The sequence below is a fragment of the Carica papaya genome, chromosome 3 (genome assembly GCF_054855325.1).
Source record: "Carica papaya isolate Zhongbai chromosome 3, ASM5485532v1, whole genome shotgun sequence".
NCBI lineage: Eukaryota > Viridiplantae > Streptophyta > Magnoliopsida > Brassicales > Caricaceae > Carica > Carica papaya.
In genome coordinates, this window is record NC_142311.1 from 2,080,107 (window position 1) to 2,099,658 (window position 19,552).

The following is a 19,552-nucleotide window of genomic DNA, read 5'->3' on the forward strand; positions in this document are numbered from 1 at the left end:
CATGATATAATCATAACAAAATTTATGTTTGATTTTCTATGTGAGTATAATATTACTAATAAATTAATATTCAATTAATTAAGGTGTAGTTGTATTTATATATTAATGTTTTTTTTTAATTTCAATACTTGTCTCATAGTTAATTAATATATAAAAGTCAACTATAATTTATTATATATTTAATTATAAAATTATAGATTTTGTATCTCCTCTTATTAAGAAATAAATCACAAAATACATTGCTTAATTTAACATGGAACTAATTTTGAATTTAAGCATTAATTATTATTATTGTTTATGCAATTTATTTACACACATATATATATATTATAAAATTTAATAAATTTATAAAAATAAATAGATTATATAATTTGAATATTGTGACCATAAATAAATACGATAAAATATTATTTAAGTTATTAAATTATCATTCAACATTAAAGTGCAAACCTAGTTATACCTATATAAACATAAAGATACAAATTATAAAATATATAACCAGCAATATGGTACTTTAATTACTTAGACATACGGGTATAAAGATTACGAGTTTAAATTTCGTTATAATATAAAATTATATTATAAATTAATAATAATTAATTTTTAATATTTAAATTAAAAAATTACTAATTAAATTTATTAATGTAATAATAAAATTTTGGTGATCAATTTGGATTAAATATTAATAAATTTTATTAATTAAAATAAATTAAATTTACTATTTTATAAATATATTACAGACTAATAACGAAATTTAAGTTAAAAAATTATTGATTAATTTTGCTAGTGCACTACTAAAATTTTGATAATCAATTTGGATTAATATTTTATGTATAAAAAAAATATTTAATTACGATTAAATTTTATTAATTAGAATGGATTAAAAAATTAATTTGATATTTTTATTAATTAAAAACTTAAAAGTTTGCACAAAAAGCTGACAATATTTTTCTCATTATTAATTATTCTGGGTCCCGAAAAAAAGTAATTTTTTTAATTAAAAAAAAAAACATATATCTAAAATAGATACCACCGCAAAAAAGAATGATGGGCCTAATAAATAATTAACAAAATAATTACACTTTGACTGTCAGAATTAAAAATATGCACTGCTGATTCTGTATATTTTATTTTAAATAATTCAAAAATAAATAAATAAATAAAAAAGTGCACGTTCTCTGGTGCACCTGCTGTGCTGACAAACATTTCTCTTTCCCTGCAGTACTCTTGTGTGCGTGTATGATCTGTGATGTAAGCTTTTTAAAGATCAGATTTCAACATCTACCCCTCCAATCTGGCTGATGATGTATCCAATTTCCATTATGTTGCTAATCATCATCAATGTTGGTACTGTTGCGGACTCCTGTCCGTCCGATTAGTAAGATCGTGACGGTAGTAGGATCAACGGTGTGATTTCCGTTGCGTGTGTACAGCTTAGAAGAAGGGTATCAAAGATCCATTTGACTTTTTGTTCAAACCCCCAACCAATCACCTTCTCTTGGTGTTTGAGAATTGAGCCCTAAAATTTTGGCCCATAATGACCTGATGGAACCCTCACTTACATAGGCCCACAATGAGAAATCATTGGCCTAGCCCGAACACCCTCTAAACGGCGTCGTTGAAAAGCAGTTGTTGGTTTCTAGTGTAAATGACGGACAAAAAGCCTAACGGAGAAGCAGCGCTTGCGCAGAGAAGAAATTGAAGAGTGTACATTAACACTATATTGCCATGCAAGAATTTGCAGTTATCCCCATTTTTGCAGAACCCTCTGTTGTAATACAGGCAATGCTTATAGCCCATATCGAACCCTACTTCCTCCGAACCAAAACATGCATCGTTTGCAGAGAAACTTCTCCTGTGTAAATAAGCGTCCTTGTTGTTCAATGAGTTACCAAAACGAGAACTTTTGGATCCACAACTTCCTCGGTCTTTGAGGACGAGTCGTTAAGAAACGAAAGATAATCGTTCATCCTATGCTCGTCGAGAAAATCACCATCGTCAACTGACCCGGCGGTTTTCGGCGGACCAAATACTGATCCACCAGCACGAATAATATCGTAAGAAAGAAAAGGACTCGACTTTGGACTGTTAACTGTCCAAGAACTTGACGAGTCCAAAAACCCATTACCTACAATCCATGGAGAAGACTGTGCCAATGGGTTTCCAGCACTGATACTGGGTCTTGATATTCGAAAAAGTCAGACTTCGCCTTGAAAGTCAGATAGCACGAATATTATCGTAAGAAAGAAAAAGACTCGACTTTGGACTGTTAACTGACCAAGAGCTTGACACGTCCACAAACCCATTATCTACAATCCATGGAGAATACTGTGTCAATGGGTTCCCAACACTTATACTGGGTCTTGATATTCAAAAAAGTCAGAACTTCGCCTTGAAAACCAACGACTGCTGAAGTGTTTCCGAACCAAACGCCAGACGCATCAAATCTCTCTTATCCGGGTCATGCATCAGCAAATACCCTGTGATTTTCGAAACGTTTTCGGGGTCTAAACTCTTAATTTTCGCGAACAGTATACTCGTTGGATCATACGGATCCATGGCTACTACTTCTTTCTCTACTTATTTCTTTTCTGGGATTCTCTCGTTTCTTCTTTCTGGGATTCAGTTCAACACAGAAAGACGGGAAAAAAAAAAAAGAAGAAGAGACAGTTGAAGTAGGTTCTTCTTCTTCGTTTTCTTCTTCAAGTGGAAGTTTTCGATTTGGTTTCATCTATTAAGCGAACAGAAAGGAAAAGGCTTTTTTTTTTCCTTTTTTCCTGCTGTCGTCTTCTTCTTCTTTCTACAGTTCTATTACGATTCATCTGTAGAGATACAGATATGCCTATGGAAAAACCTATTAGACTCTGTAAAGAATCTAAAGCAAGAAAAATGATCAAATCAACAAGAAATTTTGTAAAAGATTGTGCGCAAATGAGATCGCTCAAGAGAATCTCTCAAGCAAAGGAAAAACTCGAGCTCGGGAATTTGGTGAAGATTAATTCTTGATTAATTACTGTACGTCAGAGTTTATTTATATGTGGAAACTAAATTACAAAACTAGCCCTGTACTTTTAATTATTTACATACAGATTAGATTTCAGAATTGAGCCCTAAAAATTTTGGCCCAGAAGACCCTAATCGTTACATTTGTCGAATTTGGGTCTTACGGACCTCTCAACTTAAATAGGCCCATAATAAGAACTCCTGGGCCTAGCCCAAATACCCTCCTCAACGGCGTCACTTAAACGCAGTTACTGGTTTCCAGTTGAATGATGAACGAGGCCGAACGGAGTGTCCTAGGGTTACAGAAGCAGATAAAGAATGAGAGAGGCGGAGCTCGCGCGAAGAAGAAATTGAAGTGAGCTGCAGGTATTTGGGACGAAAGACGAAGCTGAAAAATAGCAGACCCGGTGCGAGCAAGATGTCCTGATTGTTGTTAGTATCTCCTGACACGTCCGGCTTTGGGCTTTGGGTCTTTGATTTATGGCAGTCGGAAACATATTTGATCAGTTTAAATTTTGATTTTTAATTTGGTTTTCTTTTTGCTCTTAGCTGTTGTTGTTAGTTTTTTAGTTGTTGAAATAGTAAGCCTAATCCTGGTTTTGCTTTGTATAGTAGATGTTTAAGAAAGTGGTTTATGAGTTTGCCATGCTCATTGGGTGCGTATTGGCATTATAGATGTCCTCTATTTGCTTTTCCTTTTTTCCATGGCCATTTCAAAGTAGCTTTTTAGTTACTAGAATCACCAGGCTTGTGCCACTGATCGCGGTTTTTGGTCTTGCACATTGTTTTGCTGTTGCGGATTTTAAATCACTGTATGTTGGTTTTGAATCCATCGGAAATATTCTGTTTTTGTATTCATTCAGTTAGTTGTTTGGTTGGTTCTTGGTAAAAAATTCCTCGTTTTGTTATAGTATTAAAGAATGTGCATATGAGTCTGCATTCTGAGTATTGTTTTATTAATCCTGTTCTATTGGCCGAGTAGGTACCTTAATTTACATTGTGTTAATTTTTTTATTAATTTACTCAATCAATTATTTTAATAATATCCAGGTAATATAATGGAGGAAGGGGAGAGCATTATACAAGCCATCTACGAGGAAGATGACTTTGAAGATGTCGAAGATGTTGAAATGTTTGATGTGGAAGAAGGAGAGATTGTGGGAGAGAAATCACCAGAAGTTGGAAAAGGCGGTGCCAATGATGTCAGTATAGGAAATCAAGGATCCCAAAGCAAAAATCGGAGGCGTAGAGCAAATAAGAAGAAGAATAAGAAAAAGAGGAGTGGTTCAGCACCTGTTACAGATATAAACAGGTAATATTCTACAGAACTTCATATATTTTCTTCTTACACTTGAAAGAATTTTATATGCATTTTAGCAATCAACTAAGTCCAAAGTTTAACTTATCCTCAAGACAATTTTTTAATTTATCACAGCCGTATTTGATTTCTCTACATTTACAGTTGGTTAATTCATGGAAATTTGTAAGAAGTTATTTTTGTGCTCATGCATATGCTTCTCTATAAATTGTTCTCTTATTATTGCGGTCCCAAAAAGGCTTGAAATCATGTGAGTAGCTTTTTTTTTTTCTCTTTTGAAGGGTCTACTAGCTATATGGCATGGTTCACATTGTACTAACTTTTCTTGGAGGAACTTATCTTTCGTTCTTTATTTGCAGGTTTGTGTTAGAAACATGTAGACGTCTGAAAGAAAAGAAATCGTATATGGTATATGCTGCGGTTGGTTGTCTGGGGATTTCTGCATTAAGTGATCTTGTCAGTGAGGTAGCATTCTCCATTAGATTTGTGGAAGAAAGAAAAGAGAAAGAAAACTTGATTAGTTTCAATGTGTAAGAGAAAAGATGCATGCTAGACTTCAATGACAAACATTATGTGTGACATTGTTATATTTGAGAATCCATAAATGTTGTTTTGGCTGCCAATAGCTCCTATCGAGAGAGTACTCTTTATAAGGTTTACCCGGTACATATGTTTACTTTATCGATGGTGTGTCTTAATATGTCTTTTTGTCAGGGTCATGTGAAGTTGTACTTGGAACTTTGAGGATGTTTTTCTAAGTTTCCTAAAATGTTTAGGTCATTTGATTGTTGCAAAAGTTCTTCTCCTTATAAATTTATTGAACTACTTTAGGGCCTTGCTCTATTGTGATTGTTACATGTTTAGGTACTGCTTAGGAAGACTTGATGTTACTTGAATCCTCGGCATTTTCTTCTCAATGAATTGAGGTTTGCTTTAAGAGGGGGGGAGGGGGGGAGTGTTACTATTGTAGAGGTTGACATGGTATCTTCTTGAAAAGGTGAGGATATGGAATGTGCTTGATTTGGACCAGCGAAGAGCTGACAAAGCTTGCACTCTATGCTGGGTATCCAGATTCTGATGCTCTACATTGTTTCCCTACCCTTGCAGATTTTTCTTGTTGAAGCTTTTATGGTGATTCAACTCCTGTGCTCTGTGCTGAGATATAACTTGCCAAACCACTTCGTCATTAACTTTTTGTGTAGGTTGATATGTATTCTCTGCTTCTTTCTATCATTTATAACACATGCATATGGTGTCATCTCTGTAGATGTCACTATATTTTTGTTTTTAGTTAGTGCCTCATTCAGCAAAAAGAGCTGGCAGTGAAAGACAATTCTAGAATTCTAACTGAGAGCTAGTAGCTGATTCCTTTTCATCCGGATAAATAAATGCCTCTGGTTTCTAAATATTTTGATCTTAAACATTTAATTGATTAGTGATTGATTTGAATTTTTGAAATATTTTTACAGAATTTTTTAACAAAATACTTTTGAGTAACAAGGTTATATGTTCTCTGCTAGCTGACATGTGACGAATGTTGCAAGAGTCCTAGGAATCTGTTACTATTCCCTATTACTTATGCATTACTGAGGTCTCATTTTCTTATTTGTGTTGCAGATTATTTGTGTTATTACTTCTTTGCAATTTCATGGGGATAAGCATTGGCTGTTGATTTTCACAGTCAGTAACTTTTGTGGAAAATCAGTAATTTGGGACAAACATTGTTTCTTCAGGGATTTCTTGCCTGGAGGTTTTGGTGGTTGCCTCTATTTTTATGTTCCCTTTTTTCACTGTACTTGCTTGATTCTTTTTCAAATCCACAGTGAAAGATCTATACCATATATGCAAATATAGGACTGTTAATTTTGGGAACTGGGTGGTATTTTCTCGCTCTTCCTCTTTGTGTGTTGAGATGCATGAATCTGTTCTTGGTTTAATCGCTTTACCATGAATATTATGTTAACTTCCATTTTGATGAGTAATTTAAATTCCCTTACTGTGGAAGAGCAGTAGCTTTGATAATTTCTTCAATATTATATGTTGTACACTTTTAATAATGATCACTAGAATTTCCTTGTTTTAATATGTTTGAACTTCTTGCCTTTGTATCCAGTTGTATATTTTGTACCCATCTAATAGTAAAGACATAATTCTGTACTTCTTTATTCGTTTAAATTTAATTTTTTTTATAATAATTTGAAATGTTGGTTCAGTGTTACGTCTCTTGATGGAATTGGAATCATTGTTTTTTTCCCTTTTTTAATAGGATTAAAACTGATTTTCTTTTTTTGATTGCTTTTTTGTTGAATGGTCTCTTAGTGTTGATATATGCATGATGAGTTGTAAATTGTCCAGGTGAATGCTGTTCAGTCTTGTGGAGGTCAGAAGACTGCTGATGGCAAACGATATCGAACAGGTGGTGGCGTATTATGGAACATCATAAAATCACGAGAGCCAAAAGCCTATAAAGAGATAATTAAAAAGACCAAGGACTTCGAGGTTGGTACATGTCCCACCATACTTTATATTATTTGAAGGCCTGGACTGGCAATGTTATTGTGATCACTAAAGTACAGTTTTACTCATTTGTAATTGGATTTGTTACAGTTGAAACATGCAGCTTTTTCTATGACATTTTGATTTATTCTCGCTTTTTTAAAAAAAAACAAAAAATCATTTTACATTAAGTCATTTGTTTTTTCATTCTTTTTTTTTAAAAAAAAAGACTAAATTTGATTTTTTTAGTATCTTAACTTGTTATAAGTCAGGCACATGTAAATATCTCGTAAAATACAAAAAAAATCATGTGAACTGACAAAAGACCAAACCATAGGATGTCGAACTGTCACGGAGAAAGAGAAAAAGCAGCTAGAGTTTTAAAGACCAAACACACTTTGAATGGAACTGTACTTTATCCTTCTATTCATTTAAGCACGGGAGAAATTTTGTGAGGTGCACATGCAACCTTGATGATTTGATTTTGATGGCACATAGTCATAATAGGAATTTATTTATTGCTGGATCTGTTTTCAGTTTATTATTTAAGAGTCTTATTAGAGTTAGGAGCTTTATTCTTGTCAATATCATTTTCTAGTTGTATTAGAATTAGTAGTCTTATATTCTATTAGGTTACCATTTTCTAGTTTAATTCTAATGATAAAAATATTATTATAAATAGTTTTGTAATCTCACTTATTATTCATTTAAGTATTCAATAATATCTTTGAGAATTCTCATTATTGATTGTGACTCAATCAACACTTAATGCATAAGAAATCTAGACGTGATATCTAGTTTTTTTTCCCAATTTATTAGTAAGCAAATTATTTCTAATTTGTTATACATCAGATTTTCTTAAGGAATGGCAATTTTGAGATCCATTCCAGTTGGGGTTTCTTCCCTGTTTCATCTTATTTTATGTTTCTGCTTTCATAATCTGTCCATCTCAACATTGTGCAGAAGCAATTTAGGCAGCAAAATATTAGGCAAACTTCAGCGCAGACGAAAGAAGTTTCCTCCCAAGTGAATGGAAATGGGGTCATTGATGAAGTCCCAGGCAGTACCCTGGATGATTCCGAGCTCATACCTCATAGTGAACCTCAATCTTCAAATGCTGAAGGCGAGCGTAAATCAGTTCAGGATAGGATGAGGCTACCCGTTTCGTACGATGACCTTCATGATGATGAAGCACTGAAGAAGATATGATTACTATAGTAACAGTCTATTATCTGTTTTGGATAACAAAGAAAATGCTCTATACTTCCAAAAAGAAGAAAGAACAAAATGCTATCACCTTTGTGAGAAAATTCGCAATATTTGGCATCAAATGTTGTAGGGTTACTTCAAATGGTAATTATTCATTGAAAATTTATATTGAATTTTGTTTAATCCTGAAGACTGGATGATGAAACTTGGTTTATTTTAGGTATGATCCTTTTACATTTAAAGGTTTGAAATGTGTATATATTAGGCAATCATAATATCATGGTTTTTGTCCCTTACGCTTTCTTTGGATAAATTTTTTATATTTAGATGATTGTATATTAATGTATGTTAATAACATATTATAATTTTGATAATAAGATCTTATGGTTGTATTTTCAGTTAAATTATTAATTTATTCTTATCTATGGTATATAAGAAATATGTAATAAAAATAAATAAATTATTTACAACATACAGTATTTACAACATATTTAATAAAATAAATAATAATTTATAAAAATAAAAATAAAATTAAATATATTATATTAGAGTATAAAAAAAATAAATAACATGTCAGTGATATAATAGCGATTCAGTATTTTTAAAATTTATCGATAAAATACCGTTTGCTACCATTAAAAGTTTCTTAACTTCGTAAAACATCATATATTAAAATTTTATCATTCACTATGATTCAAACAGAGTGTTTAGTATTAACTATGCAACGCCTAAAATAGGTTAAACTCTTGTTTGCTGCTCCCAACAAAAGTATACTATTTGTACCTGGAGATGGTTTATGGTGAAGATTTGCTATATGATTGGAGAAGGAAAGAGTAGAGTTTGTAGGTTGCAGCAAATGGTGTAATGCTATCAGTTGCTCACTTTTAGGTTTTAGCAGCCATTTAGATTCTCCTTATCAATTTCTAATGGCATCTAATAATTTAAATTTAAATTTTAACTCCACTGCAAATGAGACAAGTAAATAAATAATATATTCATAATTAAAAACAAAAGGCTAAAAAAAAGATAGATCCAAACCCAATTTAGAGAATAACATGAAACTTCTATTTCTCATAGTAAACAAATATTGAATCCTTTCCACATTCTCCTTATCAATTTTTTTTTTTTTTTTTTTTAACAGAACATTCTCGTCAGCCATATACAACGAACTGGAACAAAAGAGAGAAATTAATCATAAAAATACATTTGAAGGAAACTTTGGAAAGAAATATGAGAAAGACCCTTTTCACATATCTATCCTTTTACCCAAATGGGATATATATATATATATATGTTGGAACTGGATTCTGCATTTACAGTGGGGGGGGGGGGGGAAGGGGGCTATATATGTGTATATAAATAACATATATATACTTATATCTGTACCTTATCCACAGTATAAGCTGAACGTGAGGCAGCAAGCAGTGCCGCACCAATGCCTGATCCATCTCGTGTTGCCTTTAGACTGATATGTTGTGCAACATCTTCCCCTAAGATTTCAATCAAGGCTTCATGCAAGTATTCCCGGAATACTTTGTAACTCTTATACAAACCCCCCTCAATCGCGACAACCGTTCTTCTCATCTTTGTATCACTCCTACTTCTTCCGGCCGTAATGCCACCACTACCATCCCGGCCTACCTTCTTCAAGATTCCTGCAACTCCGGCAGCAGCCAATCTGGCAGCCCTTCGAGTAACCACATCACATAACTTAACAACCAGTTTCCTGGCCTTTAAGGGGACATCTGGCATCTGAGAAGATATCATCAAACATACACAGTAAGGGAGCTAAACGATTCTGAAAAGACAGAAATAACTGTATAATATACAAGTGATTCATACCTCTAAAATATCTTTTAAGATTTTTGCGACGACTGATAAATCAGAGGAATCATCCTCATGCATGGCAGCCATTGAAGGTGTCCTAGAATCATTAGAAACAGAAATAAGTATCTTGAATAGTTACAACTAATACTAAGTGACTCCGATAAATATGAATCTGTGCTATTGGAGATTCCATGAGCTCATTATTGTAGACCGAATTAGAACAGCCAATTCTGTGAACTCCAAGCACAGAAAGAAGCAAAAACATAAAAAGTAATGATTTGGCCTTGGGGGAAAAGAAGCAACAGCTATGAATGAGAACAACACATTATGTATCAACCATGTCCATGGTTCCTCGAAGTAGCAAAATTAGATAACTTTAAGGAGAAGAACATTGGAAACATGCAGGGAATGCTTGCTTGCGCTCAGCAGTATATATATACATATATGTATATAATAGATATACAAAATATATATAAAGAGAGATTTAATTCCAGTATTGGCAGCACATACCTCAAAACAAAAGGCATTAATAACTTGGATGAAACAGGTCCAAAGATTTCTGACTCTTCTGCCATCCTAAGAATCACTCTCCTGACAAGTTCACCCAAATACATTCCAGATACCATTTTTTCAAACCCCTGTAACAAAATCCCAAATAAATCCAAGGCAATTTCTCAGTGTCACCAATAAAAGAAAGAACCAGCTGAAAATTACCATATCATTAGGATTAGGACTTTCTGCATCTAAATCAATGTCATATGATGTTCTTGGCAGATGAGATGACCAAAAATTTCCCCATTCCATGTTGACAACCTGATCATGAAAAAAAAATTAAAGAAGTTTTACGCAAGCAAGCAAATTATAGATGTATTCTTCTCTTAGGCAAAAACATGAAACTGTAACAAAGACGACAGGGTACCATGAATCCAGATGAAGTAAGTAGTCCTTGACACTTAATAATTGCATCTGTTCTCTCCAAATAGCAGGCATTACTACCAGTTCCAATAATCACTGCGGCAACTGTGTCTTCATCATGATAATGTCCAAGAGCTAGTGTTCCTACTGTATCATTAACCTGTTTACAACAAAGAAAGGGAGAAATTTAACGCCTTAATTATACCAAGCAATTTAATTAAATATGTTATGTAATTTATAACACATGCTGCATATATGGATGTCACTGAAGGAATCGTCACTTTTCCTATATTTAGTAATTTAGATCCTACATAACCTGATAACATGGGCTCAAACACCCTAAGTTGACAATAATTAAAAAAAAAGAATACGTCATAAAATTGACTGCTGTTTCTTAGTTCATCTAATCATCGTATCATTCGAACAAATACCACCATCTATTTAGCAGGATAAAATAAATTCTTCAACTATATAGCATCACTAGCTCCCATAAAGGAAGAAGCATGCTTCACTTTATTGAAAGAAAGAACCAAAAACTGAGGAGCATAAGAGGGAACATGAATCCTCAGTAATAATAAACATCTTCACCTCATCACGTGTTGTATGAATTTTTTTGAGAAGGTAATCAAGTAAAAACATATCAACATGAAGTTCTTGGGAAAAATGCTACATCAATAAAGTCTGAAGCAGCAAGCTAATAAAAAAAATTAGCTTGACAGAGCACTAATACCACTAAAACTGTTATCTCTCTCACATATCTGTTGCTAAACAATATAAGCACCAGAACTGTCACATCTCCTGTTACATTGTGAGAAAGCTTGCCATACAAGTATTAAAAGTCAATCCAGATATTACAGATTCTTTTAAAGTCGAAATGGCTGCAATTCTCACTGTTATATTTACTAAATCAATTGCTTAATATACCCTCAAAAAGGTATGGGAGTTTTTTTTTTTTTTTCCTATGTGTAACAGAAATATAATTAATGAGATAGAAATCGTTTCAACTTGATAATGAGAAATCAAGAACCAATGCTGGTTACAGAAGATGATGCACTTACTAACACTGCAATTTGCATATCTACGCCTTTCCTGTCCAATGCCTGCTGCAGACATTCAGCAACATCTTTTCCAACCTACAATATTTTTATAATCCCTTCAAAACATAGACCCGGACCGACTATTTCATATAGCTATAGTTTATAAAATTATATCATGCATGTTTGTTCATGCAGAAAATAGCTAGAAATTTAAGCATCAAGAGCGAACAATACAACCCTGACAAATATAGACAGTTTCTAATTCAGTATTGAATCACTTAGTGCATAAAAAATTAGAATATTGGACTAACAGTTTCTTCAATTGCAAACCCTTTCGTCCATTTCAATAAAATCCCAGATGAAATAGATGTTTGTTTCACTGGAAAGGAGAATGTAAATCCAAGTTGCCTTCTTCTAACATGAGAAGGCTCAGAACCATTTCCTTCTGCTTCGACAAACTGCTGTAGTGATGAAGCTAAAAAATCAAAGAGCTCCTGCATACAATGAAGCACATTCTATGAGTCTGTAGAGAACAACATTGTGAAGGTGAGCTGAAAAAAAAATTTAAAAAAGATCAGGATATAAGAACTTGCTACCTCACTTGTGCCAGTCATCAAATGTTCGGGAATAGGTTTTGTGTCCACATCTTGAGCCAAGATAGAGGACCTTTGACCTCCTAGCTTAACCCGTAACACCCTAAAATTTGTACCCCCAAGATCTAGAGCATAATAAGTTCCTCTCTCACTCCTGATAAGAAAGATAGTCAAGTATAGTAGCAAAAAAATAAATCAATGTCTAACATTAATAAACAACATAAGAATAAACTGAGGAGTATAAGACATCAAAACTCAAATCAAATGACACTTGCACAAATTCTTAAACCCATAAAAAGGAGTGAAACAACTAGCAAACATCATTTTAATTGGCTACCATTCTATTCAGCTTTGAGACTAAACAAATGCCTAGTAGTCACCCATTTGAAATTGGAACAAAATCCATTCAAATCAACAAATGCAACCACCATGACCAAAACGTTCATAACGCATTCCCGTTAAGGAGACCGGGTAGCCACTCAATCTAATGAGCATTTTGAGATTTCACATATTATTTAAAAGCCACCAACGATCAAAACCAACAAGCCACATTAGGTCATTACTAAAAAATGGGAACCCATGACTGCATTAACCAAAAATCTGCATCCACCGTCGTATAATATTCGATTAACCCATGAAAGATAATGTAGACAAAAAACCAAAAAAATCAAACGAGGGGAAGAAAAACATGACTTATTCCCAGAAAAAATATTAACATTCAGATTTGAAACGATACCCGTTTGGTAGTTTATCAACAAAAGTGAGCAACATTCTGAGCTTGGACCCTCCTTCAGATGCCAAACCAGCATGCATCTCCACCGCCATCGCGTCAACAATCTGCCTTAGCCGCGCCACAGGGGTCTCACATGCCTCCTCCAATTCCCTCAACACCCCAACCACCCTCTTCCACTTCCTCCTGCTCCTCACCCTTCTTCCCACCACCACTGCCGCCACAGAACAGGCCGCCACCGCGACTCCCACCGCCACACCCAACGCCAACTTCCCCATCTCCCTCAATATCTAATCTCTATATACACAGATATCTACCTATCCTTATCGATTTCTCTATCTACGCGTCCCCAACGGTTGCACGGTCGAATAAAACTAACCACAACACCGTTTCCTCACGTAGACATCTCCGATCAAACAAACCGCGGAAACGCCGCCGTTTCACCATGCACGCCTCTCTTATCTTCTTGTACATAAGAAAATACCAAAACCCACAAAACAAACCACCGTTCTCGCGTCAAAAACCGCTTTTTCATAATCAAAATCTCCCACCAATAGTTAACAAAACGGTGGCCGGTGATATTTTCCGGCGAAAATCGGCAGGGAAGTTAAATTAAAATTCACAGGATTCTCTGAAGATGACCCGTTCGACGAAATGCTTGACAGAGTTGATTTTTCTGTTTTCCTTTCTGGAGAGAAGGGATTTTAAAAGAGAGGGAGAGAGATAAAGCGGAGGAAGGAAGGTTGCGCTAGCATTCAGTAGTGTTAAAAAGGTTCTGATGCTGAGGGGGAGGGGGAAGTGTCATGAAATGACGATTTTGCCCCTCGAAAATTAAGAAAATGACAGATTTGTTAAGAAGATCATCTTAGTTTGATTTTTCTTACCGTTTAGAATTTTGACTTTGTGGTCCGCCTCTGGTTTTTCGTCAATCAATTAATTTATTGTCATTTTCCTATTTTTAAAACAATATTTTTTATTTTTTATTAAATTATTCTTATAAAAAATTATTTTTTAAATATTTATAAAAATAAAATAAAATAAACTAGAGTCATTTTTTCGTTTGTAATTTTCTCTTTTTTATATAAATTTATAGATTTGAATCAGATTATAAAATTATTTTATAATTTGCCCATGTATTTAATTAATAAAATTTATAAATTTTCATTCAAAATTTAAGTTTATTATATAAATATAAACAGTAATTATTTTGATATTTAATTACATTTAATAATAATGAATAATATAAAAGAGTTTTTATATCCATTGTCGTGGCTACAATTATTTTCTTGTATTTAATAACATTTAAGGAGGAGTAAATAGTAAAAAATAATTTATAAATATTCAAAAACTAATTATTAAAAAATATATATCATTTAATTTTGACAATTAATACCACTGGCTATAATGTTATACAATAGTAAAATTAATAATTTTTTTAAAAAAAAATTGTTAATGTTATAATTTCACGTATTTATGTCTGAACGATCTACGTATTCTTTAAAAATTAAATTGCATAAATTGATAACATATAGTTTAGATCATATGATAATTTTATTATACATTGTGATTTGAGTTCGAATCTTATATTTATTTTAAAAAAAATGTAATAAAATTAAATTATTAAAATTTAAAGTAGTATTTACTGTAATTTTTTCTTTAATTTAAAGTAGTATTTACAGTAATTATTTGTTATTAAATGCAAATAAAGTAAATATGCAAAAGAAAAATAATAGGGGTTAATTGGATTATTGCCTTTATGCAAAAGCCTGTTGCCTTAACGTGAACTTTGATTGTCTTTGACCAATTGATTACCAAATTCTTATTTGAATTCAATATGAATTTAAACAATACAATAATTTAATTTTCAATTTTGATTAATGTTTGTGATGGTGACTTATGCGCTAAGCTCCATTAAATTATATATTTTATATATATATATATATGTATGTGTGTGTGTGTACGTATAGGTATTAAGTCAATGCTTTGTATTTGGACACGTGAAAAAATGATGAAATATGAAAATGCATTTATAATAATTTATATAATCCAATAAACTATATGTATTTTTTAAGTAATTAAAATTTAGATTATTTTTAATTATAAAATTTTCAATACGATCGTATATTTAAGATTAAATTTTATTTAAATTCAAATGTTATTTAAATACAACAACAATAAGTAATATCGCTAATTGAATTAATTAATTTACTATTTTAATTATTATAATCAATGGATCGTACGGGTAATTAATAAATTTAAACCGTAATTTTTTATTGAATTCTTAAAATTTTTATCACTCCATTCTTACACGAGTAAAGAATATGATACTATAAGTTATAAATAAATCGGAATAAGAGAGCACTCGTATTAAGGTGTATAAACGTAATTATATATACGTGTTTGAGTATGTGTACGTAGAATAAAGCAAATGACAAGCTTGAGAAGTAGCTTGCATTATTTACGTGGGTAAGGCAGAGTATAAATGTACATGTTTTGTTTTCAGGGGACAATTTACTCGATGCCTTTCAAGACATAACCAATAATTACGTACAAGTGCATTGTTTATTGAGAGAAAATAATATACACCGTATTTAATAATCAAATATTTAAAAATATTTATGTATTACAGCTTTTTTTTTGTCTGTTAACCGAATTAATTTTATAAATATTATATTTGAGTAATAAATAATTTACAATTAATTCAACCGTATTGATTTTTACGACCAATATTAATTAAATATTGTACGAATAAATTATTGATTGGTAAAACTATTATATGCTAAGTTAATGATTTAATATATTTAAATTAAAATTCGTGTTAAAAATAATTTTAATCATTTGCTGTATATTACCAACTTTAATACAAATTTTTTAATTTTCAAAACACACGTTTTTTTTTATTAAAAAAAATTAACTTAATTATTTTTAATTAAGAATTACAATTATAGTGGACGGTAAACTATCGTAAACATAAAAACTTAAATAAGCATAAATCGTAAATACAAAATGGTATATAACTTATTGTATTATCGGTGGACCCGAGTAACAGTAATTTTTGTTCAGTAATATTTTACATTATTCGACTATATTTTTCTATTTCGATTGGTTTTCTTATTCAGATAACAGTGTTTTTATCATTAACTGAACCCATCATAAACATAAATAACTTAAATAAGTATAGATCGTACGTATAAAATAGTGGACAACTTGTTGCATTATCGGTGGACTCGAGTGACATTAATTTTCGTTTACTAATATTTTGCATTCCTCAACTATGTTTTTTTATTTCGGTTGGTTTTCTTATTCAGATAACATTGTTTTCAACGTCGACTTTTATACTCTTTCAGTTATGGAACATGTAAGTTAATACATTGAAGGGTGTTTGCAATAATTGAGTAATTCAACGATAAATGATGAATATATATTGTTAGGCAAATATATTTAGTAGAAAAATTGTATATATTATTTTAAAATATGATTTTATATTTAATACAATTATTTATAAACAACTTGAGAGAGTATTATTATTGTAAGTAACAAAATTATCTTACTCCCACAATCAAAAAATAACACATATATATATCACTGTTAGTGGTTGGTTAAACCAGAGAAAGATGGTAGCTATGTATAAAACATATACGTATATATATATATATATATGTATAAATATGTATATGTATATATAGAAGCCAACGGAAACGAATTTGTCAAAAGGGACGCCCGTAACCAAAACGAGGCAGACAGCAATCCCCGCCCGAAATCAAGGGGAAAAAGAGAAGGGAGTAATGTGGAATATGAGAAAAATATAAGGGCAGAATGGTAAAAAGCAGTATGGCAAGTGGGCAAAGAGAGAGAGCGTTACCTTGGTTTCTGATTCTTCTGGTCCACTTATATTTTAAAATATGTTGAAAAGGCGGAGGAGGTTGATGTTGCCAAACGCATTTCTTAAATACCAAAATTAGATAAAACGGCGACGCTTCCTGCGTCTCCTCCCTCGTATCCCCCTGCACTGCCAGCTGTCTCTCGCTATTTTCCAACTGTATTACCCCCGATTAAATTAAATAATAAATAATAATAACAACTTACTACAGCTTCTGCCACTGCACTCTGTCTGCTGCACTGCACCGTAGATTTTCTTTTTCTTTTTCTTTTTCTTTTTTATTTTAAATTATTATTTTTTATTTTATCGTGGTAAAACCGACAGCTGTATCAAGTAATATTGGGCAAAGAGTAAATAATACTTTTTTTTTTTTTTTTTTTTTGTTCCCCTCAAGAAGTAAATATTTATTTTTGAAATTAATCAATTACTAATTTAATTTTAACAACGCGGCCGATTTATTTTATTTATGAGTAGTAAAAAAATATGGAATTTTAAATTAAAAAATTAAAGACAAAAAAGTGGTATTTATTCAAGCCTGACGCCACGTTTTGCCGCTTCCATCGAAGCTCATTTATGAAAAAAGAATGAAACCAGAAATTATCGCGAAAAACAATTCAAAATCTCGTGACCTGTGATTGATCTGGACCGTACAATTGTTATTTGTCAAGTCAGTTATTAAATTGTCGTGACCGTACGATTTCGTAGTCGGTTGGTTCAGTTGACTTGACCTCGCACCGCGCAAGTTAAAAAGCATTAAAAAAATTTCCCCCCATTTTCGGCACGTGCCCGATGTTAAATTCTATTTTTATATTTCTTTATTATTAATTGATAAAAATTTATTTATTTATAAATAGAAAAGTAGATGGAGCTGAAATAACAGGAAGTGAAACAGAGCAGTAGAATCAAACAATGGAGGAGCAGACAAGGGCAGTGTCACCCATTTGGAAGGTATAATAAGCTGACAACCTCCTCCGCTATCTTCCTTCCCCTTCTTTTATGTACACACACACACAGTGTGTATCCTATATATATGTACGTATATATTTGTGTTTTGTAGGTTTATTTTTACCACCTTCACTGGATACACCAGCAAATAAATCCAGCTGTTCGGGGACCTGGAGATTAGCTGGATTCCATTTCCCCAAGCTTCTCTGTAAATATATATATATATACATATATATATATATATATTCATATAGTTTTTGAAAAATATAATTAACAACATCAATAATGGAAGTACCTACTAATTTCAAGGAATCAATTTATTGGTAAGAAAAACATTATTTTATACGTTAGATTCAACAGTATCTCTTTAAAAACCAGCATTACTGTATAGAACACAAGTAAAAAATTCATGGGTTAATATATACTAATGAAAAATATATTTTGTGTAGGGGGTAACGTTAAGCAGAGGAATAATGCGTGTTTGGGGTACGTAAATCTGATTTGATTTTGACTAATCAAAAAACTCATTAAAGTTTGTACTAATTATTATTAACCAAACACAACGTTATTACTTTTGTAGCGTGCTTGCTTTCCTATATTATAAAGTAACCGCCTCCTTAATTAATTAATTAATTAATTAATTAATCTCTTACTGCCTTTTTGTCGTGGTTAATTAGGGGGGGGGGGGGGGGGGGGGGGGGTCAGTATTTAAATAAGGAAAATTAGAGGGGTGGGGGGGAGGGCCCCAAGGGGAAAAACGAAAAGGTTCGGGGCACCAAAACTTTTATTATTATTGAGATGAATGAATGAATGAGCCACCTGATTCTATTCCTTTCCTCTGGTCTCTTGACTTTTAATTGGACTGCGACTACTCCTCTTCCACCTCTGCTGTTTTTTTTTTTTTTTTTTTTTTGCCATCACCAACCAACTATACACCCAAAAAGAAATTGTTATTATCACATGCTCTATCATTCTCCCTCCTTTTCACACACACATATATGTATACACATACATACACCCAACACCTTATGTTATATTATATATTGTTTTCATCATGTCTCTCTTTCTTTCTAGTTTATAAACAAATAAAATTATAAGTATTGATACCTTTAAACTAGAAGTTCGTTGCTCTGAATTCAAATCCATGATGTCGAAAATTGATTACCGTGGTGGTTCGCACTGAAAATTCAATCGTGTTAGTTTCGATACATACCGAACTAAATACGTATTTTGAGTATGGTATTCAACTTAGTTAGAGTAATATAAATATGATTTTTGAAAAAAAAAATTTATTTTATTTTTAATTTATTATATTTTCAATCAAAATCAATTCATTTTACTGTGATCCCAATGGATCGAATTTTTCTATTGATTAAAGATCAGATACACTGATATTTAATTCGGTTGAATCTATTTCGAATCGGATAACCTATTCTGTCTAATTTTTTAGTCCCATTGAATAAATTCTTAAACGTCCTCTCTACTATTAAAATTACATAATGTTTTCGTGAACTGTGGTCGTACTCTGATAACTTTACGTAAAACATAATTTAGTTTTTTAAGGAGTGATAGTGAAAAAAGTTGACAGAATTACTGTCA

General features: G+C 32.0%; 2 protein-coding genes and 1 long non-coding RNA gene across 6 annotated transcripts; 2 read left to right on the forward strand and 1 right to left on the reverse strand.

Moving 5' to 3' along the window:
* Nucleotides 1-3,224: 3,224 nt before the first annotated feature.
* On the forward strand, nucleotides 3,225-8,322 carry LOC110811896 (phosphorylated adapter RNA export-like protein). Of its 3 annotated transcripts, none has more exons than XM_088215011.1 (5): nucleotides 3,225-3,369; nucleotides 4,054-4,315; nucleotides 4,681-4,786; nucleotides 6,677-6,820; nucleotides 7,781-8,322. In XM_088215011.1, exons 2-5 carry the CDS (start codon nucleotides 4,062-4,064, stop codon nucleotides 8,024-8,026), a joined length of 750 nt encoding a protein of 249 aa, XP_088071137.1. In that variant the 5' UTR covers nucleotides 3,225-3,369; nucleotides 4,054-4,061; the 3' UTR covers nucleotides 8,027-8,322. The 3 variants fall into 3 exon arrangements, with proteins under 3 accessions (XP_088071137.1, XP_088071136.1, XP_088071135.1); XM_088215010.1 differs by having other exon boundaries at nucleotides 3,262-3,509; XM_088215009.1 differs by having other exon boundaries at nucleotides 3,263-3,435.
* Nucleotides 4,793-5,963, forward strand: LOC148266596 (uncharacterized). 2 transcript variants are annotated; one of them, XR_015817561.1, is made up of 3 exons: nucleotides 4,793-5,318; nucleotides 5,429-5,519; nucleotides 5,939-5,963. It is a non-coding gene; the product is annotated as an uncharacterized LOC148266596 (long non-coding RNA). The 2 variants fall into 2 exon arrangements; XR_015817562.1 differs by having other exon boundaries at nucleotides 5,429-5,523; nucleotides 5,939-5,962.
* Nucleotides 8,323-9,068: 746 nt separating the features above from the next.
* Nucleotides 9,069-13,875, reverse strand: HKL1 (hexokinase-like 1). The gene is made up of 9 exons (XM_022038541.2): nucleotides 13,135-13,875; nucleotides 12,402-12,552; nucleotides 12,117-12,299; nucleotides 11,827-11,901; nucleotides 10,773-10,928; nucleotides 10,568-10,666; nucleotides 10,364-10,491; nucleotides 9,869-9,950; nucleotides 9,069-9,778 (listed from the first exon to the last, which is right to left on the reverse strand). Exons 1-9 carry the CDS (start codon nucleotides 13,404-13,406, stop codon nucleotides 9,401-9,403), a joined length of 1,524 nt encoding a protein of 507 aa, XP_021894233.1. The 5' UTR covers nucleotides 13,407-13,875; the 3' UTR covers nucleotides 9,069-9,400.
* Nucleotides 13,876-19,552: the final 5,677 nt, after the last annotated feature.